At 39.9% G+C, this 27,491-nt stretch overlaps 2 protein-coding genes across 6 annotated transcripts in view; one reads left to right on the forward strand and one right to left on the reverse strand.

Annotated features, from left to right (window-relative positions):
• Positions 1 to 1,675: 1,675 nt before the first annotated feature.
• Pp2d1 (protein phosphatase 2C like domain containing 1) lies at positions 1,676 to 26,359 on the forward strand. Of its 2 annotated transcripts, none has more exons than XM_042266300.2 (3): positions 1,676 to 2,183; positions 15,695 to 16,767; positions 24,844 to 26,359. In XM_042266300.2, exons 2-3 carry the CDS (start codon positions 15,948 to 15,950, stop codon positions 25,563 to 25,565), a joined length of 1,542 nt encoding a protein of 513 aa, XP_042122234.1. In that variant the 5' UTR covers positions 1,676 to 2,183; positions 15,695 to 15,947; the 3' UTR covers positions 25,566 to 26,359. The 2 variants fall into 2 exon arrangements, with proteins under 2 accessions (XP_042122234.1, XP_006990310.1); XM_006990248.4 differs by having other exon boundaries at positions 1,678 to 1,946; positions 24,844 to 25,977.
• Positions 25,748 to 27,491, reverse strand: part of Rab5a (RAB5A, member RAS oncogene family) — a 29,427-nt gene continuing 27,683 nt past the window's right edge. For all 4 annotated transcript variants that reach the window (XM_006990245.4, XM_006990246.4, XM_042266301.2 and 1 more), the window contains one exon: positions 25,748 to 27,123. In XM_006990245.4, the coding sequence (XP_006990307.3) occupies positions 27,008 to 27,123 (116 nt within the window). In that variant the 3' untranslated portion in view covers positions 25,748 to 27,007. The remainder of the gene's footprint in view (positions 27,124 to 27,491) is intronic.

Here is a 27,491-nt window from a genome sequence, read left to right on the forward strand (position 1 = left end):
GCTTTGTGCCTTTCCTGGAATTCACTTGGTAGCCCAAGCTGGCCTTGAACTCACAGAGATCTGCCTGGCTCTGCCTCCCGAGTGCTGGGATTAAAGGAGTGCACCACCACCACCACCACCACCACCACCACCACCACCACCACCACCACCACCAGGCTATTTAATCCCAGAAAGAAAAGTAGTTTACAAACTCGTCATCTTGGTGTATTCTTGTAGCCCCAGTACCTGGCAGGGGGATTACCTCAAATCAAATGACAGCCTGTGCTATAAATTGAGTGTGAGGCCACAATGAGAATTCATCTTTTAAAAAAGAAGTTTATCTTGGCTTTCCATTTGGGAAACATAACATCAAGTCGCTGCATCTGGTAAAGGCCTTCTTCTTGCTGGCAGAGTCCCAGGGTGGTCCTGGGCATCACATGACAAGAAGTAGGGAGTAGAGGCAGAATAGCAAGTTGCAGGATAGAATAGATAACTGAGGGCTGGAGAGATGGCTCAGAGGTTAAGAACACTGACTGCTCTTCCAGAGGTCCTGAGTTCAATTCCCAGCAACCACACGTTGGCTCACAACCACCTGTAATGATATCTGGCGCCCTCTTCTGGCCTGCAGACATACATGCAGGCAGAACATTGTATGCATAATAAACAAATAAATCTTTAATAATAATAAAAAAGAGAATAGACTACTGTGTCTACAAGCCAAATCCATCTGTTGTTTCTATTGCTGTGATAAAACTCCATGACCAAAAGCAAAAAGACAGGTTATAAATCACTAATCTCTGCTAAAAAAAAAATCTCTGTCTCCAATCTCTCCCTCCCTCTCCCCTCCCCTCCTCCCCTCCCCTCCCCTCCCCTCCCCTCCGCTCCTCTCTTCTCCTCTCCTCTCCTCTCCTCTCCTCTCCTCTCCTCTCCTCTCTTCTTCTTCTTTCTCTCTCTCTCTCTCTCTCTCTCTCTCTCTCTCTCTCTCTCTCTCTCTCTCTCTCTGTGTTTATGGTCAGAGACAATGTAGTGGGGTCAGCTCTCTTTCTATGTGGATTCTGAGATCCAACTCAGGTTGTCAAGCTTAGCAAAGCCTTTGGCTACCAAGTTATCTCTGGCCAGCTCTCCCTTCTGACTGTGAGCATCATGTGACATAATGTGACCAGCCAGCCATCTCACTGGCCAGATCTCTGCTTCTTACAAGTTTCTAATGCCTAGATTTCCCAGTAGTGATAGACTGTCATCTGGAATCATGAGCCAAATGAACCACTCTGCCTTATGTTACTTTTGTCAAGGTTTTTTTGTGTATGGGTGTTTTGTCTGTGTGTGCCTGCATGGTGATGCCCAAGGAGGACAGAGGAGAGTGTCTGATCCCCTGAGACTAGAGTTACAGGTGGTTGTGAGCCACCATTTGAGTAGGAGGAATCAAACTTGGATCCAGTGCTCTTAACTACCAACCCCCTCCCCGGTCATTTCTCTAGCCCCCTATAACCGTTGTTTTCAAAATTAACCACAATTAACCAGAAAAGAAATAGGAAAACTCACAACTGATACTTTTATTCTGTGGAATAGGTATAAGATGATGCATTTGAAGCTTGGGCCTTCCTTTAGAAATTCCACAGCAAAATTTGCTAATACTCTTGTGACCTATTGTTTCAAGTCCTGGATCACAAAGGTTGCTGTGGCTGAAATTCCAGGTGAGATTGTCAACATTCTAACAGGGAGCCTCCATCACTCAGAGAAGACCTTACCTCCTCCATCACCACCCCTGTCACTGTTTGCCATAACAACTTCCACTTTACTCCTCCTCTCCTCCACTTCCCCTCCTCCTTATCCTCCACTTCTTTCTCCCTTCCCTCTACTTGTGCTCAATATAGAAGAACAAAGGCTCTGCAAATGGAGCAAAGTAAGGACAATGAAAAAGATAACGTCCAAAGGAACATAGATTCAGAACTGAGTGGTCCTTTAAGGTATTTAATTATTTTTGACTCTTAAGATTTAATTGTTTGACTCTTGATTGATTGATGTGTGCACACACCTATGGGGCCAAAAGAGAGCACCAATGTCCTCCTCTATCACCCCTTGTCTATTGCTTGTGAGGCACTGTCCCCTGACACTGAGTTTGGAGCTTTCTTGGCTGGACTGCAAGTCAACAAGCCCCAGTGATCTTCTTCCTGTCTCCACTTTCCTCGTCATTGGGGTTACAGGTATGCATGTGATACCCAGAGGGTGCTGGAATCTGAACTGTGGTTCTCATAATTGCTCAGCAAGTGCACTTAACTTCTGAGTCATCTGATTTAATATTTTAAAGATTTATTTATTTATTTTTAAGATTTATTTATTATGTTCTGTGTTCTGCCTCCATGTATGCCTGCAGGTCAAAAGAGGGCACCAGATCTCATTACAGATGGTTGTGAGCCACCATGTGGTTGCTAGGAATTGAACTCAGGACCTCTGGAAAGGGAGCCAATGCTCTTAACCTCTGAGCCATCTCTCCAGCCCCAAGATTTATTTTTTTAATTGTGTGTGTGTGTGTGTGTGTGTGTGTGTGTGTGTGTGTGTGTGTGTGTACCTGTGAATGCAGATGCCCAAGGAATCCAGAAGACATCAGATCCTTTGGAGCTGGAGTTACAGGCAGTTATCAGCTTCTAACATGGGTGCTGGGAATTGAACTCAGGCTTTCTAGAAGAGCAGTACTCTTAACTGCTGAGCTATCTTTCTAGCCCCCTAAAAATTTTAAAAATATATTATTAGTATTATTTTGGTCTTTTGAGATAGGGTCTCTCTCTATAGTTCTGGCTGTCCTGGAACTTGCTATACAGACAGGCTGGCCTTGAACCCAGAGATCTTCCTGCCTTTGCCTCTGAGTGCCATGTTAGAGGCATGTCCCATAATGCCCATCCATTTAAATGTATTATTATACATGTGTGCTCATGATGTGTGTGCACATGCATACTATTGGTGCACACGTGCAGAGTAGAGGACAGCTTCCACCTTTGCATTTCTGGAATGGAGTTCAGGTTAGGTTTGTGTGGCAAGTACCATTAACCAGAGTCATCTCACTAGCTGCAGTTTTTACCCCTGCCTTATTTTAACTTATTTTCTATTTTTTAATTTAATGTGTATGGCTGTTTTGCTGGCAGGCATGTGCATACCTGGTGCCCTCAGAAACTGGAAGAGGGTGTCAGATCTCCTGGAACTGGAGTTATAGAGTATCAGATGCCCTGGAACTAGAGCCATGTAGGTGGAGCTGAACCCAGGGTCTCTGCAAGAGTATAAAGAATAACTACTGAGTCAACTCTCTAGCCCTTGTTATAGTTTATTTTATTTCATTGTTGTTGTTGTTGTTGTTTGTTTATTTGCCTTTGAAACAGTGTCACTATGATACCCTGGCTGACCTTGTACTCACTCATTATGCAGATCAGGTTGGCCTCAAACTGATAGAGATCTACTTGCCTATGCCTTCTGAGTGCTGAGATTGAAGATATGTTCCACTATGCCCAGCCCACATTTTTCTTTGTTTTTTGTTTTTCTGAGACAGGGTTTCTCTGTGTATCTCTGGCTGTCCTGAAACTCATTCTGTAGCCTTGAACTCAGCCTCCTGAGTGCTGGGATTAAAGGCATGCACCACCAGCACCCAGCCCAGCCCAGTTCACATTTTTAATTATGTGTATATGTGTGTATTTGCACATAAGTACAGGTACCTATGAAGACCAGAGATAGGAAATGTCCTTAGAAGTAGAATTATAGAGGGTTGTGAGGTACCCACTATGGGTGCTGGAAACTGAACTCCAGTCCTATGCAAGAACACTGGGTACTTGTAACCATGAGCTATCTTTCCAGCATTTCTCATTCTATTAGCCAGGCTGGCCTGGTACATCTTGGTAATCCACCTTCCCCAGCCTCCTCAGTGCTAGGATTACAGAGATGAGCCACTGGTGATGCCTGGCAGTTTTACAAAAAGAAAAAAAGAAATGAAAAGTCGAAAGCCAGGCATAGTGATTCACAGGAGGATCAGAAGTCCTAGCCAGACTTGACTATTTAGCAAGTTAGAGGCAAGAGAGTGTTGTATAAGATCCTGTTGCAAAAAACCCACAATCCCTACAATAAAAAAGGGCCTAAGATGGCTCAGAGGATAAAAGCACTTGCCACCAACCCTGATAGTCTGTCTGATTTTGTTTCCCAAGACCTACATAGTGGAAGGAGAAATTACTGTAGATTTTACTCTAACTTTCACACTTAGGCTGTGTTATATGCATGTCCACACACATATAAAAAATAAATAATGAGGGCTGGAGAGATGGCTCAGAGGTTAAGAACAATCAATGACTGTTCTTCCAGAGGTCCTGAGTTCAATTCCCAGCAACCACATGGTGGCTCACAACCATCTGTAATGAGCTATGGCGCCCTCTTCTGGCCTGCAGTCATACATGCTGTATACATAATAAATAAATAAATCTTTAAAAAATAAATAAATAAATAATGAATGTTTTTACATTGAAAAAAACCAACTCTGGTTAGATAAGAAATGTCATCAATAGATAATTATATCCACAGTATTCTTTTTTTCAGTGTTTAATAGAAAATAATTTTTACACAGTTTATTCTGATTATGGGTTCTTCTACATCCTCCCTACCCCACTACCCACCCAATTCCACACTTCCTCTCTCTCTCTCTCTCTCTCTCTCTCTCTCTCTCTCTCTCTCTCTCTCTCTCTCTCTCTCTCTCTCTCTCAAACAGGCCAAGAAAACAAAAATCCCATGAACTACAAAAAACAAAACAAAAATAGAATAAAAACAAACAAAACCTCAAGAAACACACACATACAAACAAACCTCATAAAAACAAAAACACAAAATCATAAACCATAATGCATAAGCAAAAGACCAGTAAGATTTTTAAAAATGCCCAAACAAAGCAATATAAGGCAAAAAAAAAAAAATGCAGAAATACCTTTGAGTTCAATTTGTCTTGGCCATCTACTGCTTGGTCTGAGGCTTGCCTTGATGTGTGGTTTATATACCCAGCAAGATACTCCACTGGCAAAAGTTAACTTTACCTTTGCAAGTGGTTATCAATTGGAAATAATTTCTAGCTTAGGAATGGGGGCTTCTGGCTACTTCTCCCTCTTAGCACTGGAACCTTGTCTGGTTTGGACTTGTACAGGCCCTGTACATGCTGCTACAGTCTGTAGCTGGAAGCTTTTCTGTGTATTGCCTGGTCCTCAGCCGCTCAGACCTAAGTAAACACATAGAAGCTTATATTAATTAAAACTGCTCAGCCATTAGCTAGGCCTACCACTGACTAGCTCTTACATTTAAACTCGGTCCATTTCTATTAATCTATATGTTGCTACATGTTCGGTGGCTTTACATGCTGCTCCCTGGACGGCAGGTTGGCATCTCCTGACTCAGCCTAACTCTTCACAGAATTCTCCTTGTCTGCTTAACCCACCTATACTTCCTGCCTGGCTACTGGCCAGTCAGCATTTTATTTATCAACCAATCAGAGCAACATTTTCATAGCATACAAAACATCCCACAGCATTTTCTGTCTAATCAAAAAGGAAGGTTTTAACTTTAACATAGTAAAATTACATATAATAGAATGGTAATCAAGCAAGAATTACAGTTATAATATCTAGTCTATTTGTATTTGGCAAAATTAAAGAAAATATTCTATCCTATATTTATGAGTCTAAAGTTTCATGTCTAATTTAATTTTATCATAAGCAAGGAAAACCATAATTATAACTATCTAGTCTTCAACTACATCAAAGACCTCAGAAGGATATAATATTACCTAAGTAAATAGGAAGAGCATTGTAAGCAACTTCCAAAACTCTGAAAATGACAGACACATCTGCCTGCCTGTACAGTCATCCAAAGTTCCTCTGTAGGATGTTGGGGCATCCATCTTCAGCCCATAGGCCTAGTCTCTCAGTCACTTTTCTCTGTGTTCTGTAGAATGTCTGGCAGTTTCTTCTATGAAGCAGGAACCTGAAGGACCATCTCGTCTTGCAAAGTTCAGTCGTCACCTTCCTATGGGTCCTGCATGTCCAATGGATACCATATTTTGTCAAGCAGCCCAGGCAAGAACAGTTTCTTGCCCTAATGGCTATTTTTGCCAAGAAGTTAAACTCTATATGGAGTGTCTTCAACGCCTATCTTTCTCTTTGAAGTAAAACAGTGCTGCCAAGAGCAGATGTGTCTCACTGTCCAGAAAAGTCAAAGTTCTTAAAACATTTTAAATGTCCTATTCTGTAGGTCTTTGAAGTGTTTGAAGATTACCTACCTAACTGAAATATATCTATGTTTATCTAGAAAACTTAACTAACATGATTACAAGTGTGATTATCATAGATGACTAATTATTAATCTGTATTTCTTAATTATCCATTATAATTTAAATGAGTTACATAAACATAATACCTTAAACAAGAGTAGAAATATACATACAGTATAACAAAATTCACTTTAAATTTGTATCAATAAACTAAAATCCATAGCAATGTAAAACATTTCAAACAAGTTGTTGCTCTTTAAAAGTAAATTCAATAATCTACTCTTTTATCCTATCATTTCTATATCCTATATTTCTATATCATATCCCTCTTTCTTTTTTAGAAAGAGATTGACTATGACCAATAACAATTTGTAATCAACAGCCTAAACAAAGACAAACATCCATAATCCATTTTTTGGGGGGAATGTGGGCATAGTTTTCTAGGCTACTTCCTGATGATGGGGGTGCTGGTAGTATTGTGGGGATCTTGAGAAAATTCGAGATAATGCTCAAGTCCTGGGAAGACCAGCTATAACCTTTGTTGATAGGTTCCATCTGTTAAGGTTCAGGAGGTCTGGCTTGATCAAATCTGATCTATCTTAACCTGGAACAAATCTATAGCCTCTTGCTTCCTGTGGAAACAAAAAACAGGGCATCCTTTCCAAAGCAACATATCCTTAGATCCAAGTTTTGAAATCAAAATACTTTTAAAATATACATATTGGTTTAACTGAGCAGCCTTTACAATCAAATGTCTTTCTGCAGTTAAAAATATCAAAGACAACACAATCCAGATTCTCTGTGTAATATCCATCTTTATGTGGCTTATTTTTTATACTACCTTTACTGCCTCTTTAAAGACTTTATTTTTAAAACAATTTATTTATATAACTGTCTATATTCATTTTCTTCTCTCTTCCAAGCCTACACACATTTTTATACACACTGTAAACCATTTAAAGTATTGTTCCATCTAAATCTGCCTTATTGTGAATCTACTGCTTTAAACTGCAGCATTACTGGACTGAAATGGCAGCTTTGGCTGCTGGCTCTGCACACGTCAGTTTTCCAACATGGCAGTGGTATGTTTACTGCCAGCTCTGGCTCTGGAAGCCATGTGTACCACCAACTCTGGGAAGCAGTGGGTCTGTGCCTCCATTAAAGCAGCATGTAGCCCAGAAAAAAAAATTTTTTTTTAGTAGCAAAAGTTATATCCACCACGTATCATGTTGTGTGGCTTGTAGAAACCTCTGTGTAACTCAGTGTGAATCCACCATGTTGTAGCTCCAGCCCACATGCCACAAACCCACCACAGCCAAAGGGACATATCATTGTACCTAGGCCCGCCATGAGCGACATGAACTAGGAAGTTGCTCTATGCTACATTTATAATCTGTTTTTAAGCTCTCTCAGATTTTAGGTGAAAACTCTTGCCCCACATTTTGGTGCCATTTGTAGATAAATCTCTAAATGGTCTTATTAAATAAAAAACATGAAGCCAAATATAGGGGTGAAAACCTTAGAGAGATCAGGGAAATAGGGAAAGCCACGAGCCAACCTTACCTCACCAACTCTGCAACTTCCAAAAGCGAGCTACTTCCTGTCATACCCATGCCTTTATTGCCTTACTGTTCTGCCCACTCGTTGGCTATCTTAGCCCAGCTACCTCACTTCCTTGTCACTGCCTGTCTGTACAGACCTCCAGGTCTCTATGGTTGGTACTGGGATTAAAGGCATGTGTCACGCTTGGCTCTGTTTCCTAGTATGGCCTTGAACACACCAAGACCCTGCCTGATAAGTGATTGGATTAAGGGCATGTGCTGCCTCACTTCTTGTTTACTTAAAATGGCTGGTCTTTTCCCCCTGATCTCCAGGCAAGCTTTATTAAAGCAAAATAAAGTATCACCACAACAGTCTCTGTGAATTCATATGTATGTCAGACTTGTTGTGTCTGTAATACACTGTTCCTTTGGAGTTATCCATTACCTCTGACTCCTACAGTCTTTCCTCTTCTTCTACCTACATCCCCAAGCATCAGAGGATATGGTTTAATGAAGGCATCCTAATTTAGACTAAGCTACAAAGTTTCTCACTCTCTACATATTGGCTATTTGTACTTAGAATTTGGCTTAGAAGGTACTCTGCATAATATCAAAGGACATGATATCAAAGGACAAAGGTAAAACATCAACTGAGCTACAACCCCCGAGAGCTACTATGGTGACCTGCATGAATGACCCAAGGGGAGGGTCAGAATATTAACGCTGGGCTGCCTTGCATCCTGACATAGAAGCCTCCTAAGGAAAAATTCCACCCCTTTGTCCCTCTCTCTCCCTCCACCCCAGGAGGTGTGCACTCCTCGACCCCTCTCCTTCTTTCCCTCTCTCTTTCTCTTTTCTTTCCTATCTTCTCATGATCTATTATCATGAATCATTTCCATGCAGATGTAGTGTCTGGGTTGTGAATGTTCACCTGCCACCCTGCCGCCATGCCCATATAGAAGGGGTCGCCCGCCAGCCCACCACTGCATCTACCCAGTATGCCAGCATGTTTCCCTACAAGTGCAGGATACCCTTGGGGTCCCTGCATAATAATTCACAACACTAATTCCTCAATAAAAAGACACAAACTAACAGAATGAATGCAAAAAGCAGTATCCATTTTTCTGCCATATACAAGAAACACACCTCAACATCAAAGATAGAAATTACATCAGTAAAGGGTTAGAAAAAGATTTGCAAAGCAAATGAAACTAAGAAGCAAGCTGGTATAGCCATTCTAACATCTAGCAAAACAGACTTCAAACCAAAATTAATCAAAAGAGATGAGGAAGAACACTTCATACTTATCAGAGGAAAAATCCACCAAGATGATGTTTCAATTTTTAACATCCCTGACCCAAACTCAAGGGCATCCACGTTTGTAAAAAAAAACATCACTAAAGTTTAAATCACACACTGACCTTCAATTAGTAATAGGAGACTTCAATACTCCACTTTCCCCAATGGATGAGTCATCTAGACAAAAACTAATCACAAATACTGGAGCTACAAACATTATAAACCAAATGGACCTAACAGATATCTACAGAACATTTCATCTACACACAGAAGAATATACCTTCTCAGTATGTACCTCATAGAACTTTCCCCAAAAACTGACCACATACTCAGTAACAAAGCAAGTCTCAACAAATACAAGAAAATTGAAATAAACCCCTGGATCTTATCAGGCCACCATGAATTAAAGCTGGATTGCAACAACAGAAATAACAGAAAGCCTATAAACTCATGGAAACTGAATGACTCTCTACTGAATGAAAAAGGGATCAAGACAGAAACAAAGAAAGGAGGACTTTCTAGAATTAAATAAAAATGAATGCATAACATACTCAAACTTATGGGGCACAATGAAAGCAGTGCTAAGAGGCAAGTTCATAGCACTAAATGCATGCACAAAACAACTGAAGAGATCTCATACTAACAACTTAATAGCACACCTGAAAGCTCTAGAACAAAAAGAAGTAACTACACCCAAGAGTAATAGACAGCAGTAAATAATCAAACTGAAGGCTGAAATCAATAAAAGAGAAACAAAGAGAACAATACAAAGAATCAATGAAATGAGTTAGTTCTTTGAGAAAATCAACAAGATAGATAAACCTTTATCCAAATTAAATAAAAGGCAGAGAGAGAATATCCAAAATTTCTTACTAACAAAACCCGAAACAAAAAGGGGGACATATTAACAGACACCAAGGAAATCTAAAGAATTAGATCATACTTTAAAAACCTGTACTCCACAAAATTGGCAAGTCTAAAAATAAAATGGATAATTTTATCAATAGTTATCACCTACCAAAGTTAAATCAAGATCAGATAAACAATTTAAATAGAACTATAACCCCCAAGGAAGTAGAAGCAGTCATTAAAAGTCTCCCAACCAAAAAATAAGCCCAGGGCCAGACAGATGTAGTGCAGAATTTTACCAGATTTCAAAGAAGAACTAATGCCAATACTCCTCAAATTATTCCACAAAATATAAACAGAGGGAACATTGCCAAATTCATTTTATGAGGCCACAGTCACCCTGAAATGCCAACAGAGAATTACAAATTCCTTTATGAATGTAGATGCAAAAATACTTAATAAAGTACTTGCTCATCTAAGAACTCTTGGAGCATGTGAAGGGGACAGACATACAGAACCAAAATAGCAGAATCTCCCCAACACCAGACAACAACAGGATATGCAAAAGGAGCCCCAGTGAGAGCCCATTCATAGCAGAAGCCAGAAGCCTTGAGGCAGACCAATCAATGACTTCTGGCAATGAACACTTGAATGGACTAAAGGGTAAACTGTGTGACTCAACGGGGCCACACTACAGCTTCCAACAAAATTCTTCTTTTTTTAAATTTTCTTTTTCGTTTTGTTTTGTTGGGGTTTTTGTTTTTGTTTTGTATTGTTTGTTTTGTTTAGTTTTTGGTTTTTCTTTTAAGTTTGGTTTTGGTTTTTTGGGGGGTGGGGGAGGTTGCAAGGGCAGAGGGCAGATGTGAGGAGACAGGAAGATAAATGGATTTGGAATACATGATGTGAAGTCTACAAAGAACCAATAAAGGTTAAAAAATAAAATAAAATAAAATACAAGTTGAATCCAAGAATACATCAAAAGCACCATCCACTATGACCAAGTAGGCTTCATGTCAGAGATGCAGGGATGGTTCAACATACATAAATCAGTCAATGTAATCCACCATATAAACAAACCGAAAGAAAAAAAAAAAAACCACAGGATCATCTGATTAGATGCTGAAAGGCCTTTGACAAAATCCAACACACCTTCATGACAAAAGTCTTAAGAGAGATTAAGGATACAAGGAACATACCTAAACATAATAATAGGCGATTTACAGCAGGCCTATAGCCAATATCAAATTAAATGGAGAGAAACTCAAAGCAATTCCACTAAAATTAGGAACAAAACAAGGATGTCCACTCTTTCTATATCTATTCAATGTAGTGCCTGAAGATCTAACTAGAGCAATAAGGCAAATAAAGGAGATCAAGGGGATACAAATTGGAAAGGAAAAGTCAAACTATCTTTATTTGCAAGATGATATGATAGTATACATAAGCAAAATTCTACCAGGGCACTCCTATAGCTGATAAACATCTTTAGTGAAGTGGCTGGATACTTTGTTTTTAACTAAAACAAACAAACAAAAAACAAAACAAAACAAAAAACCAGTAGCCCTATATATACAAATGACAAACAGATTGATAAAGAAATCAGGGAAATGACACCCCTCACAACAATAGCCACAAATAATATAAACATATTGGTGTACCTCTAACCAAGCAAGTGAAACATTTGTATGACAAAAACTTCAAGTCTTTGAAGAAAGAAATTGAAGAAGATGTCAGAAGATGGAAAGCTCTCCCATGGTTATGGATTGGGAGGATTAACATAGTAAAAATGGCCATCCTATCAAAAGCCATCTACAGATTGAATGCAATCCCCATCCAAATTCCAACACAATTCCTCCCAGACATTGAAAGGATAATACTCAATTTCACATGGAAAAACAAAAAACAAGGATAGCTTAAACAATCCTGAGCAATAACAGAACTTCTGGAGGTATCACCATCCCTAATTTCAAGCTATACTACAGAGCTACAGTAATTAAAACCACATGGTATCGCCATAAAAACAGACACGTTGATTAATGGAATCTAATTGAAGACCCAGACATAAATTCACTCACCTGTGGACACCTGATTTTTGAGAAAGAAATCAGAAAGACACACTGGAAAAAAGAAAGCATCTTCAACAAATGGTGCTGGTCTAACTGGATGTCAGCATGTAGAAGAATGCAAATAGGTCTCTACCACACTACACAGAATTGAAGTCCAAGCGGATCAAAGACCTCAACATAAAACAAGATACACTGATCCTGATAGAAAACAGGGAATAAATAGCCTTGAACGCATTGGCACAGGGATGACTTTCTGAACAAAACACTAGTGCAGGCACTAAAATCAACACAATAAATAGGACCTCATGAAAGTGAAAAATTCTGTAAGGCAAAGGACACTGTTAAAAGGACAAAAAATTGCAACCTACAGAATGGGAAAAGATTTTCACCAATTCCACATCCTATGGGGAGCTAATATCCAATATATATCAAGAAACTACACATCAACAAACAAACAAAAAAAAACAATTAAAAATGGGGTACAGACCTAAACAGAGAATTCTCAGTAGAGGAATCTCAAATGGCTGAAAAACACTTAATGAAATGTCCAACATCCTTAGCCACAGGGGGAATGCAAATAAAAACTATTTTAAGATTCCATCTTACACCTGTCAGAAAGACTAAGATCAATAACACAAGTGATAACTCATGCTGTCAAGGATGTGGAGAAAGGGGAACACTACTCCATTGCTGATGGGAGTGAAAACTTGTATAGCCACTATGGAAATCAATATGGCAGTTCCATAGAAAATTGGCAACTGATCTACCTCAGCACCCAGATATACCACTCTTGGGCATATATCCAAAGTATGTTTCATCCTATTACAAGGATACTTGATCAACTATGTTCATAGAGTCAGAAACTGGAAACAACTTAGATGTCCCTCAATAAAGAAAATATGGTATATTAACATAATTGAGTACTACTCAGCAATACAAAAAAAAATAAAATTTGCAGAAAAATGGATAAAATTAGAAAAAAGTCATCCTGAGTGAGATAACCCATACCCATACTTTTATAAGTGGGTATTAGCTGTTAAATAAATTATAATCACACTACAATCCACAGCCCCAGAAGTGCTAAGTAACAAAGAGGGCTCTAGGAGGGATTCATGGATCTCCCTAGGAAAGGGAAATAGAGTAGGTTTTGCTGGTGGACCGGGGGGTGGGGGGGAGGTGGGGGGTAGGGGGTGGGGGGTTGGGGGGTGGGGGGTGGAGATGGGAATAGTAGGGATCAGGTGGGAGGGATGGAGGAAGAGAATACCGGCTGGACAACTGGAAATGTAGGGCATTTGAGAGGTGATATGGAAATCTAGTGTAGTGGAAACTTCCTGGGATCTATAAGGGTAACCCCAGCAAGGACTCCTAGTAAGGGAGGATATGAAGCCTGAACTAACCAGGCAAGGCAGTCAGTGTTAGGACTGGGACATCAACCCAGCCACCAAACCTTTGACCTACAATCTATCCTGCCTGCAAGATGTGCTGGGGCAATGTTGCTACAGAACTTGTGAGAGTGGCCAACTATGACTCATTTGATGGTCTAATTTGAGGTTCATGCCACCAGAGAGAGCACAAACCTAACAATGGTTGGATGAACAGTAGGTTAGACCAGAGACCTAGAGTAGAGCCAAACAAGAACTGGCAGGAAAAAAAAATCAATGAATGGGCCGGGCGGTGGTGGCGCACGCCTTTAATCCCAGCACTCGGGAGGCAGAGCCAGGTGGATCTCTGTGAGTTCGAGGCCAGCCTGGACTACCAAGTGAGCTCCAGGAAAGGCGCAAAGCTACACAGAGAAACCCTGTCTCGAAAAACAAAAAAAAAAAAAAAAAAAAAAAAAAAAAAAAAAAAAAAAAAAAAAATCAATGAATGATTCCTAATGATATTCTGCCATAGTCTAGTCATCATTAAAGAGGCTGCCTCAGGTAGCTGATGGGAGCAGATGAAGAGACCCACAGTCAAATATTAGGCATAGAGGTCAGGCAGTTGTGGCAAACACCTTTAATCCCAGTACTTGAGATCTCATGCCTTTAATCTCAGGAAGTAATATGGCAGGGCAGAGAAAGGCATATAAAATATAAAGCATGAGGAAACAAGTACTCACTCTCTTTAGGCTGAGGATTTTGTAGAGGTAAGAACTAGTGGCTGACTGCTCTGCTTCTCTGATCTTTCAGCTTTCACCCTGATATCTGTTTTCTGGTTGTTTTTTTTTTTTTTTTATTAAAAGACCATCTAAGATTTGAACAACAGATGTTTGTATGCAGGGGAGAGATGTGTGTATGGGAAAGAGATGTGGGTAAAGAGAGATGTGTGGAGAGAAGAGATGTAACTGTTCAAAGAGATGTGTGCTGAGAGAACTGTGTAGAAGATAAGCAGCTATGTAGAAGAGAGAGCTGTGTAGAGAGATGGAGCACTAGCTGTGTGAAGATGTGTGTAGAAGAGAGATGTGTAGAAAAGAGGTGTATAGAGAGATGTGTAGCTGTGTGAAAAGTGATGTAATTGTGTGTAGAGATGTGTGGCTAGATAAAAGAAATGTATGGAGAGAAGGTATGTAGCTGTTGAGAAATGTATGAACAGAAGAGAGCTATGTAGATGAGATGTATAGCTACATAGAAGAGGTGTTTGAAAAATGTAACTGTGTGGAGAATGTAGCTGTGTGGGGACAAAGAGATTTTCAGAGAAGATTTTTTAAAATGAAACAAAAGAGAAAGTTACCATCAAACCCTGTGTGTTTTTACCAATATCCCTCAGATAGAAGAAGTCTAGCCCTTGCCTTATTTGTGGATTTTTTTTTTTTTTTTTTTTTTTTTGCCTACCCTGGGTGTGGTCTTGGAGCAGGATCTCCTAAAGGCTGCTGATACCTGGGTGTGCACCAAGAGGTATAGTACCCAGAAAATGGAAGTAGGGTGGGAGGTGGGGCAAATAAGGTCTGGAGAGACCAGAATGGGAGACAGGAAGAACAGTGAAGACCACCTACCTGAGTCAGCATAGTATGGCACTCAGGGTCCCTGGTATAAAGTGTTTCTGTGGCCTGGCAGATGATACAAGGGAATGTGTTCAATGGAAAGGGGTTAGGGTGACCCCAGCTGTTCACCAAGAAGTGGAGTTCCCAGGTAATGGAGATGGGGCAAGCAGAGGAGCTCCTGCAGCAGGACTCTCAGGAAGTTTATGGATATGTGTGTATTTAATTTAAGTCAAGGTCTCAGTACATAGCCCAGGCTGGTCTCAAACTCTCAATTTTGTTTCAGCATCCTGAGTACTGGTATTATAAGTGTGTTGGGTTGACATCACTCCTGGCTTGTAGCAAATATTTTCTTCCTTTCTTCTTTCCCTTCCTCCTCTACTCTCTTCATCCATTCATTGGGAAGGATGAATGAATAGTTAATTACAGGCTATGACTATAGTTCAGAAATACTGCCCTTGCCGAGCACATACAAGGCCCTGGGTCCTATAGTGATCAAAATGGAAAGAAAAAAAAAGTTAGGTTTCTCTGTTTTTCTTTGTAGCTTTGCGCCTTTCCTGGAACTCACTCTGTAGCCCAGGCTGGCCTCTGCCTCCCAAGTGCTGGGATTAAAGGCGTGCAGCAGCAACCCCCCCCCCCCCCAGCTCAATAGGTGCTCTTAACCACTGAGCCACCTCTCTGGTTCCTAATCAGTAAACATATTTCACCTTTCTTCCAGAGTATTTTGGAGATCAAAAGAGTGGGATTCCAAAGCTTCAAAATTTGCTTCAGACGAGTCGCTGACACAAGAGAAAAAGATTAGTGGTAAAAAAAAGGGAAAGCGTAAGAGACGAAGAACCCCAAGTGACCATGTGGAGTCTAATGAGCAGCTGAGTTCCGGTCAAAGAGTCACATTCCCCTGCTCTGTCTGCCACCAAGAAATCAATGCAGCTCAAACTTTTCTCCATAAGAAACATCACAATGCTCTGAGTATGCTGGGTTTCCAGTGGATGGGAGGGAAGAAACCGAAGCCCTCTGTGGTCAGTATTCAGAGACAGTTAGTGATTTCTAAACTATTGACATCTTTTATGTTCAGTGAAAAAGTTCTTCAGAGTTTGAATTACGCATTTGAGCTGCTTTGGAAGAAACAAGTCCCATCATACTTCAGACTTTGTGATAAGGTTGGCCAGACTTCTACACATTCTCCAAATATCTCCCACCTGCTGATTAAAGGTGTAGCCATCTGTGGCAACAGTAATTCAACCTGGAAAGCTGACCCAGATGGTAAATTCACGATCATGAATGATTTTGGTGATAAAGCCAATGTGTGCTTTTTTGGTTTGTTTGATGGCCATCATGGCAATGCAGCAGCAGATCTGGCATCAAAAGAGTTCCAGGTTTTACTTCTCCATCAACTGTCTAAACAGGATCCTTCCTACCAAATGACAGCTGAGCAGCAGCAACTGATTGATTCCTTTCAGACTGTGTTCAGGGAAGAATACAGAGCCACAGAAGAGGCCTTCTCTTCTGCATACAAAACCTTCAGAACCAACAGACGGGAGTATGAAGAAATACACAAAGTCTTTGCAAAGGCATTTTGGAGAATGGATAGGCTTCTACGGCTCGGAAGGAACGAGGTGTCCCGGGTTCGGTGGAGCGGCTGCTCTGCGCTCACTTGTATATTAGAGGGTGTGATTAAGAACCCATACACTAATAAGGACTGGGCAAAAATGGATCCGCAGTGCGCTGACAGTTTTCCCTCCCAAAAGATCCCACAGATCATCTCTGGAGTCCTACACATTGCAAATGCTGGTGTGTATCCATGACACCTAAATATTGTAAATGCCTGCAGAAAACCTCTCCTGCTTCCAGAATTAGTCAGTCATTTAGTGGTTTATTAATGTCTAGACATTGCATAGAACAATTAAGAAACAAAAAACGCCAGCTTAAATATAGATCGAAGGTACAAAAATATTTGTAACTATTTTTATAGGCACTGATATTAGTTATGTGACAAAACTTTTCTTGGGGAGACACAACACACACATCTTCTCACCCCAGATAAGGAGCCCATGATAGACCAAAGTACAGATACTACCAAAGTCCAACTTGGTGAACCAGTTAGTTTTATTGAGGTAACTTATAGGAATATGGATGAAGGGTTACTTACAGGGGCAGAAATGACTCACAGGCAGCTGCATCACCAAAGTCCACACCAGCATGGGTGACAGCTGGGAACCTGGAGCACACTGCACAGCCTGCAGGAAGCTCAACAGGATGGAGAGTGTCCTTTCCAAGTGACTCTGGCCTAATCCTCTCCCAGGCAGATAGGGTCGTTTCTGCTTCTAAGTAGCTGGTCTGGCCTCTGGGCCTTTTTTGTAGCTTGTCTCATCTGAGAGTCATCTTTGCTTGGCTTGTCAGAGAGTGACTCTCAGCAGCTTTATAACTTACTCTGGGAGGGAGGGGCCTAATGAGTCTGGTCAGTTTTAAGGACTTCCTGAAGCTATTTTGTGTTGTTGCCTTTCTGTTTAAGGAGCTTCCCTGCAGGATGAAGTATCTCAATATTTTTTTTTTGTTGTTTGTTTGTTTGTTTGTTTGTTTTTTGAGACAGGGTTTCTTTGTGTAGCTTTGGAGCCTGTCCTGGAACTCACTTTGTAGACCAGACTGGCCTTGAACTCACAGAGTGCTGGGATTAAAGGCTGCGCCACCGCCTAGCTATAGAATGTCTCAATCTTGAAGGAAACTGTTACACATTGTAATTGTGTTGAATGTAACAAAGCATTACATTTTCCAAATGGGGCTGGTAAGATGACTCAGAGGGTTAAGGTACTTGCTGCCAAGGCTGTTGATAATCTGAGTTCAATCCCTGAAACCACATGTTGGAAGAACAGAACTGACTCCTAAAAAGTGTCCTCTGACTTCTTCAGATGTATATATAACACACACTCTCTCTCATATATTGTACATCTATATTTATGTATATACACCAAAAATTAATATGTGTATTATTTAATATATATATATATATACACATTATTATTTTTTAATTAAAATTAATTTTAAAAATTCCAAATGAGCCAGGCGGTGGTGGCGCACGCCTTTAATCCCAGCACTCGGGAGGCAGAGGCAAGCGGATCTCTGTGAGTTCGAGGCCAGCCTGGTCTCCAAAGCGAGTTCCAGGAAAGGCGCAAAGCTACACAGAGAAACCCTGCCTCGAAAAAAAAAAAATTCCAAATGAGGTGATAATAGAGAGGTTGATACATGTGAAAAGTGAATACATTACCTAGGCTAGCTAGATCCAAACAAACACAGACACAAGGAGCCCACTGGCTCCTTTTGAGAGACTGGAAAGTTTATTTTTCTCAGCATACTTGTTCAGACTGATCCATTATAATAACTGTTAGGACAACTTTTGTTTACTTTTGAGGCTGAGAGTCTTGTATCCCAGGCTGGCCTCAGACTCACTATGTAGCCCAGGAGGATCTCCTTGAACTTCTGATCCTCCTGCCTCCACCGCTTGAGAGCTGGAGTTGCAGACATGTGCCATTACTCTTGGTGCTGGGAGTATAACCTAGGGCTTTGTGAATGTTGGCCAACCACTCTAATAGAGTTACATTCCCAACAAGAGACTAATACATGTGTAACAGGTTGTTTTCATGCTCAGCATCCATGTTTTATCAATTTAACAATAGAATAACTATTTTTCCTTCAGTTTTCCAGGTTTTCTACTGGCTAAGATGCTCGGCAAATCCTCTATTACTAAGCTACATTTCCAGCCCACTTTGTTATTTTCACATTAACACAGGGTTTCATTACATTTCAAGGGTGGTCTTGAACTTGACCTACAGTCTTGACTGTAACCCTACTACCATAGCCTCTTAAAACTGGGGTGTCAGCCTATAATCAGCCTTGGCTGAGTTTTTGTCCTTATCATTTATATTCTATCTTACAATTTTTCTTGATCTTCTATTTCTGTACGTCATTAAATCCTTATGGGATTAAAATGCTCACACACATACATATACTGGGGGTGGAATTATCACAGCTTTCCAGAATGGTGACGCCATGACACTATCCACTTAGCAATAGCTAAAATTCCTATTTGTCCATGTTCCTTTAACATTGTCATGTTGTTTGTTGTCCTCTGCAATAGCAGTCCGTGCTCTTAAGCCCTGATCTGGCTCTCCAGCCCTGTTTTGTGTTCTTTGACTCTAGGTAGCTTAGGCTAACCTGGATCTCCCTCCAACTAAAGAATGCGAGGATTACAGGTGTATAGCCACACCTGGCTCAGTCATTATTTTGATTATGCAATACATTTATTTGTAAATGATGTTTATATGATGTATATTTGTATATTCTGCATAGTATTATGCTTTTTAACAGTTGTCTTAATTAGGGTTTCTATTGCTGTGAAGACACCATGACCACGGCAACTCTTATAAAGGAAAACATTTAAAATTGAGGTGGTAGCTTAGTTTCAGAGTTTCCATCCATTATTATCATGACAGGGAGCATGGCAGCATGCAGACAGACATGACGATGGTTAGGTAGCTGAGAATCCTACATTTCTGCAGGCAACAAGAAGTGGACTGTCTCATTGGGCATGGCTCCAGCAATATGAAACCTCAAAGCCTGGCTCCACAATGAAGCACTTCCTCTAACAAGGCCACACCTCCTAATACCACTTCCTATGAGTCTTTGGGGGCCACTTACATTAAAACTACCACAATAGTCAATTATCTTTTATATATTTCAATAAGAAAAAATGCTGCATCTTTCAGGAACTTATACTCCTCCTCTTAACTTTTTTGTGCAGACTTGTTCATCTGGTGTTCCTTGCCTGGAAAATTTCCTTGGTCTCTGTGATGTCTGTCTTCTGGTGATGAATTTTTTTTTTTTTTTGATACAGGGTCTCTCTATTATATATTCCTGACTGTCCTGTAACTCACTATGTAATGCAGAGTGGCCTCAAGCTGAGATCTGCCTCAGCCTTCTAAGTGCTAGGCAAAAAGGCATTCACCATCACACAGGCTGGTGATGAATTCTTAAGGTATTACTTGCCTCTCATTTTTAAAGTAAATATTCACTTGGTGTGGAATTCCAGACTGGAGGTTTTTCTGCGTTGTTGGAACCAGCTTGTTTGGCCTGTCTGTCACTGCTGTCTGTCACTTTTGCTCTTATGTCCACAAAGTGGACCCCTTGTGGCTGCTTTAGAGTATTACTTTCTCTGGTTTTAAGTCATTTGACTCTGATTCATCTTTTTGAGTTAGTGCACTGGGACCCACCCACAGCTTTTTCATTTCTCGCTTTGTGCTTTGTTTCACTGTTTTCTTTCTTTCCACTGAATATATATACTGGCCTGAGTTCAGTGTTTGTGTGTGCTCACCAGTCATGGTACATACGTGGAGACCATACAACTTTCAGGAGTTAGTTCTTTCTTTCTACAGTGTAGCTTCTGGGAATTGAACTTAGGTCATCAGGCTTGCAGCAAGCACCTTTACCCACTGAAGTCATCTCACTGGCCTTTCTTTCCCTCCCTCCTCTTTCTTTTTTTTTAAATCATAAAAAATTAAAACCTTTAAAGATTCAATTACATGTATGAATGTTTTGACAGGATGTATGTATATACAGTTTGTGCATACTTAGTAGATTCAGAAGAGGGTTTTAGATCCTCTGGAACTGGAGTTATAAACAGTTGTGAGTGTGGGAAATTGAATCCAAATCCTCTGAAAGCACAATAAGTGCTTTAAACCAATGAGCTATCTCTCCAACCCTTGTTTTTGTGAGACAGGATCTCATCACTTTGTAGCCCAGCCTGGCCTTCAACTTGTGGCAACCCTTCTGCCTCAGTCTCTCAAGTATGAGACTACAACCTTGAGCACAGCCAAGGGTATCACATGTAGCCGTGGTTGGCTTGGAACTCACAATTCAGAGTTCCACCTGCCTCTGTTTCCCTAGTCCATGGATTAAAGGTATGCACCACTACACAGGGCTCCTTGATTGTTCTCAAATTCACCTATATTTCTTCTCCTTCCCCTCACCTTTTCTCCTTCCCTTTCCTACTCCCTTTTATTTATTTTTTTTCATTTTCTGAGATTTGGTCAGTTACCAGGTTCCTTTTTTTTTTTTTTTTTTTTTTGGTTTTTCAAGACAGGGTTTCTCTGTGTAGCTTTGCGCCTTTCCTGGAACTCACTCTAGCCCAGGCTGGCCTCGAACTCACAGAGATCTGCCTGGCTCTGCATCCCCAGTGCTGTAATTAAAGGCTTGCACCACCACCACTTTGCACCAGGTTTTGTTTTTTTAAACAATACTTTTTTTTTTTTTTTTTGCATTTTTGTGAATTTAATATACCATGTGCAGGTAGCTAGCAGGTCAGAAGAGAGGGCATTGGATCCCCTGAAGCTGGAGTTAGTGAGCCACCGGATAGAGTGCTAGAAACTGAACTGGGGTCCTCTAGAAGAGCATCAAGCATTCTTAGCCATCGATCCACCTCTGAAATCTATTATTACTTTCTGACTTAAGAACTTCGTACTTTGTTCATCAGCTCATCAATATGGGGGACTTAACAGGACATTACTCAGGACCCTGTTTGGTGAAATGGGTTAGTCCCTGACCCAGACTACTACTGCCCCCTTTTAATTTTTTGGACACAATGGTCTCATATTAAGCTCAGGCTGGCCTCATACTCGCAGTCCACCTGACTTAACCTCCCAAGTTACTACTCCTTTTAAACAGTTGAATTATTTTCATCTATCTGCCATTTCAGTACCTTTATCTATATTTTGTGTATGTCAGGGCAGGGACACGGACACACGGACACACACACACACACACACACACACCAGGATATAAGGCTAAATTTACCAAGCCCTCTCTCAACAGAAGTAAATAAAGTCAAAATGCTTGCCTACCACCTTTCTTTATAAGTTGGTATGTGAATTCAAGCTCTTCTGCAACATCAGGGAGCAATGCCTTCTTTTATTGAGTGGGCTTACGAACTCCACATGGTAATCAACATTAGGGAGTAGAACTATGGCCTCCATAGTTTTAAAGCTATGGTAGCATTATTTACACATTATCTGCTCCGTTTTAAAAGAGGTACTACATCCTAATAGTTCATCCAAGTTGTCATGTTAAGTGCCACTCTGTGTTGCTTTGCTGGTGACAGTTACTTATAACCTGAGAGGATTCAACTACTGACTTAAAGCTAGGAACATAGCTCAGTTTGCAGCATGCATAAGACCCAGGCGAACAGGACATAATGGCACATGACAGCAGAAGGACCAGGAGCTTAGACATTTTTCAGCTACAAAGGGAGTTCAAGGCCAGCTTCAGCTACATAAAGCTTGTTTCAAAACTAAAAGTCCCAGCACTTGGGAAGCAGAGGAAGGCTGATCTCTGTGCGTTCAAGGCCAGCCTGGTCCACAGAGCGAGTTCCAGGACAGCCAGGGCTGTTACACAGAGAAACCCTGTCTTGAAAAATCGAAAAACAATCAAAAACCTAAAATAACTCCCACCCCTATCCAAGAATTACTGACTTACCTGCTACAGAATCAAAGCAGAAAGTCCACAAGTAAGCATAAAAGAATAACCAAAACACAAAGCCATGCAGTTTGCAGAAACATCATTTGCATACCTCTAGGGCCACATTTTGCAACCAAACCACGAGCTCAAATATCATTCATTCCATTATGTTAATGAGCCAATTCCATTGTATATCTGACACCAAGTCAGGCTTTCTGTCCAATCATACCAGTTTGATGTATTTCAGCCTCCTAAGCCTAGATTCTTTTTTGTTTTTTTCTCTAAAAAAAAAAAAAAATTGAAGGCTTTTCCAGCAAATGAGGCAAAGACAGGAAGATCTCAAGTTTAGGTCAGCCTGGGCTATACATTGAGATTCTATTTCAAAACAAAAATAAGTTAAAAGTAGAAGAAATAGAATTAAACTCATTAGCAACAAAATTCTGATTCCAAGTATAGCTCTAGGTTTAAGACCATAATATTCTTTTTTTTGTTTTTTTTTTTTTTTTGTTTTTTTGAGACAGGATATCTCTGTGTAGCCATGGCTGTCCTGGAACTCGCTCTGTAGACAGACAAGGCTAGCCTCAAACTCAGAGATCCACCTGCCTCTGTCTTCCAAGTGTTGGGATTAAAGGCTTGCAACCACCACCCAACAAATATTATTTTTAAAATGTGTGGTACGTGTGTATATATGCCGTGGCATATATGTTGAGGCCAAGGACAGCGTTTGAAAGCAGGGTCTCTCCTTTTATCTCATGGTTTCCAGGAAATCAAACTCAGGTCATCAGGTTCCTCTATTCACTGAATCATCTCAATGGTCTTACAATATTTTACTTTTAGAATTGGCATATTAAAGTAGGAATTTTAATTTTCAAGGATAAGAGTATTCAGATACCAATGCCAGCTTAAGTAACTTGTGAATCACAATTCTGTACCAAGAACCACTGCTTGTTTTTAAACATAATGATTCTAAAATCTTGGGGGGGGAAGGAACCCCTCTTTTAACAGCATCTTAATCTGTTCAGACCATGTTTAGACTTCAGAACATCCATGAAGCAATATGACGCAAACATCACAGGTTCATCTCAACTATGATCATATTATACTGCCATCATTTACTGAAGACTTCAATTTTCAACTACAGGGTTTAAAGTGGCCATTTCCCTAATATAATAGGAATTTTCACAGAACTTAGTTTAACCACACATTTACAGAAACCAATTTTATGATCCATATCCTAAATATATCCAAGTTTTAGCTTTAACCAGTTACAATTTTTTTAACTTTGTGTGTCCATGTGTGTGTACCTATGTACCTATGTACACACAGGGACAACTTGCAGAAGCCAGTTGTTTTTACCACATGGGATCCAAGAATGTCAGGTTTATGAGGCTTGGCAGCAAGTACCTTTACCTACTAACCCTCTTACCAATCCCTAAGTGCTTTACGTGTTTGTTATTTTTATGTGTATGTGTGTGGGTCTGTGCACACAAATACAAAAGCATCAGATCTCCTTAGACCTGGAATTACAAGTGAGTGCTAGGAAATGAACTCAGGTCCTCTGCCAGTATGTGTTCTTTCCTGCTGGGCTATCTCTCCAACCCCCCAAAATTTTGTTTTTTGAAACAGGGTTTCTCTGTGTAGCCTTGTGCCTTTCCTGGAACTCACTTTGTAGACCAGGTTGGCCTCGAACTCACAGAGATCTGCCTGGCTCTGCCTCCTGAGTGCTGGGATTAAAGGTGTGCACCACCACCACCCGGCCTTGTTTTTTAATAATAATAATAATAATAATAATAATAATAATAATAATAATAGTAATAATAATAATAATAAAACAACTTGGTGCTGGAGAGATGTTTCAGTGTTTAAGAACACTTGCTGCTTCCCTAGAGGATTAGAGTTCAGTTTCCAGCACCCATGCTGGGTTGGCTCACAACCAAGTGTAACTTCAGCTCTAGGGGATCCAATACTCTCTTCTGGCCTCTACCCTCCTCATGTGCACATACCCACACATACACATAATTTAGTCATTAAAAAACTTTATTTGAATATTTTAAAAATCTGCATAGATGTTAAGAAATAGTAAAAATCATTTTGATAAGTTTCATAAAAACTTGATTCAGAAGTTATTTTTCATGACCTGTAGTTTAGTCAAGTATTTTAAATGCTACTGGTTATCACTGATAATCGAATTAGGTGGTTTCCCAGTTCAAAATCGTATTTGTACAGTGTTCAGCTTATGTATTCTAAATATATTTACACAGCATACTTTGTGTTTAGTATTGAAACAGAATTAGTAAATAGCATACTGTAACACAAACTGATAATTAGGTCTCTCTCTTTAAAAAAAACAAACCACCCTTTTAGGCAATGTGCAAGCCGTCTTATGCAGAAATGGAAAAGGGTTTTGCCTGACCAAAGAACACACTACACGAAACACCAAAGAGAGAATAAGAGTCCTTCAGAGAGGAGCAGTCATCAGTTCAAATGGCCTCCTGGAAGGGCACATAAAAACCACCAGAGGTCTTGGATTCCATGGAAACCTCACACTGAAGAAGTTCATTATTCCAGCACCCCAAACGATTTCTGTCCCTATAGATGATTTATGTCAGTTTCTCATCTTAGCCACTGATGGGCTTTGGGAAGTTCTGGATAAGAAGGAAGTCACTGCACTGGTAATAACCTTGTTTCACGCATATAAACAAACATGTGCTTCTAGCCCTAAAAACAAATCCTGGACATCTAAAGAGCCTCTTTCGCCATCAGACAGTAACATCCGAGTGCTGTTCCAATACAAACCTGAATATGAAGAAGTTATGTCAACTACTAATCTAACGAAAAGGTCATCTAATTCAGTATTTTCTGAAGCTTGCATTTATCAAGCTAAAAATACAGAAACATTTCCTCCAGAAGTGACTAACTATGACCCTTGCAGCAAGAAAGAACTATATGCTAAGAATTTCTATGGAGGTGCAGCTGAGTACATTGGTCATGAACTTATAAGTACTGCTTTAGAAGGTGGTTCCAGAGACAGCATTACTGTTATGGTAATGTTTCTAAATGGCAGTGAGTATCAGCTGCTGTCATAAAAACATTCTGAAGACCTAGAGCAGCAAACAGTACCACAAAGACTTCAGTACGTCAGACTCTAGGACAGATAATGACTGTGAGAATCATTCTTAAGAAAAGGGAAGAAAATACAAAAGCTTCCAGTTATATACCATGCGTGTTATGCTCACTACGTTATGTTAAAGAGAAAGAAAACTCAATGTTGCTTTTTATACCACTTTATTCCAACCTGAGCACCTCAATATAAAACTAAACACTGGTGAACTGTTTTCCTTACTAATTTTGAGTTACTGTAAAATGTACAAGTTCTGCTAGCAGATCAACACTTAAATAGATTAAATCATCTGACACATGGTAGATTTCATATAATGAAAATACCTAAAATAATTAGTGCAATATACTGATCAAAATAAAATGGACTTTGAAAAACAAGGTTTCAAGATTATTACTAATAACATTGTAATACTTATGTTACAAATTACAGGTACAGTGTTTATTATGGTTCTAGCCATGAAAGAACAGCAAAGCCCCTTCCTTTCATAGGGGGAGAAAGAAATAATTAGCTGTTTTAGTAACTGTACATTTTGTATACGCTTAGGCAATTCTTAAATATTACAGAAAATAATAAACATGGAGACTACAATGCAGTACTCTATTTACAGTACGGCTTAAGATCATATTTAAAATCATCAAGTTTGAATGTACATAATTGTTAGTGCGCTGACTAATCATGTCCAAAGGGAACCAGAGCTCCCTCCCTGCTCCAGACAGACCTCTATGTAATGGCCAACAGTGATTAAAGAGAAATCAGACACCTGGTTTGTTTCCACTTTGTTGAAGAGCTCCCGCGAAGGGACCATTATCCATTAAGATGCATTTATCAGTTTTTATATTCCTAAAACAAGATGGGGTTACACATGAATTCTTTTCAATCATATTTTTAAGAAATAACAGGACTGAGTAAGATGTCACTAATATTCATTCTTTCTGGAGATGTAGGACTGTTTTCTTAGGATTATTTATTAATATGTGGAATGTACACTTATTAGACAATAGAAGAAATTACCATTTGCTTGACTTCTGTTGATAAGCATAAATATTTTTAGTCTTCTAAAAATGTTTCTCTAAAGCTCACATTAGTAATTTTGAGTCTTTCACACCTGACTATTATCCCAGTTTGGAGACTGGTTGGGTTAAGTGTGGGTCCATACCAACTGGGGACGAACGGTTCCCTTGTACTTTCCCATGGAAAAAATTGTACACAGTTCTCATTTCCCTTTCTACTGCCGAAACATTAGTCGGAAGAACACATGCATGTTATTAAAAATTAAGTTCAAAACACTCAAAATAATTCAGTATTAGAAACTTGATTCTACCATAAGTCTCTTTTTGGAAGTCACACCGGGCCGGCTAAATGCTCCCACTCCACGGTTTTTGCCATTTAGGAAGTTCACACTGGAATTCAGTTACTACAACACTGGCTTCTGGCTGGCTGTGCAGGCTCAGTAAGATCTACTCCTCGTCCTCTGGCCGAGTTTGCGCCTGGATTCTGTGGTTCATTCTTTGGCAGCTTTTTAGCTAAGAAAGAAATGACCAAAATAAAATTATAATATTCATATTAAAATCACTTAGACTTGCTTATTTGTAACACACTTTTCCCAGTTGGGCTATCTCCAAAGTTTTATGTGACTGACGCTCTTTTCAAATGTTTATCATCTATTAAATGCCAAAAGCAAAACAAAATACCAAAATAACCCACAAGAAACACCCCACTGGTTGCTGTACTAAAGGAGTTTAATTTCTTAGTGTTTGCGAAGAGGCCAATTGTAGGCATACCATTTAAACTTAAATTTAACTAGAACTATACACAATTTTTTACATCAATTCCCTTAGAAATAGCATATTTTACTTAAGTATTAATACTTTGCATTGTGCTGGTTCACATG

This window comes from Peromyscus maniculatus, chromosome 21, assembly GCF_049852395.1.
Source record: "Peromyscus maniculatus bairdii isolate BWxNUB_F1_BW_parent chromosome 21, HU_Pman_BW_mat_3.1, whole genome shotgun sequence".
NCBI lineage: Eukaryota > Metazoa > Chordata > Mammalia > Rodentia > Cricetidae > Peromyscus > Peromyscus maniculatus.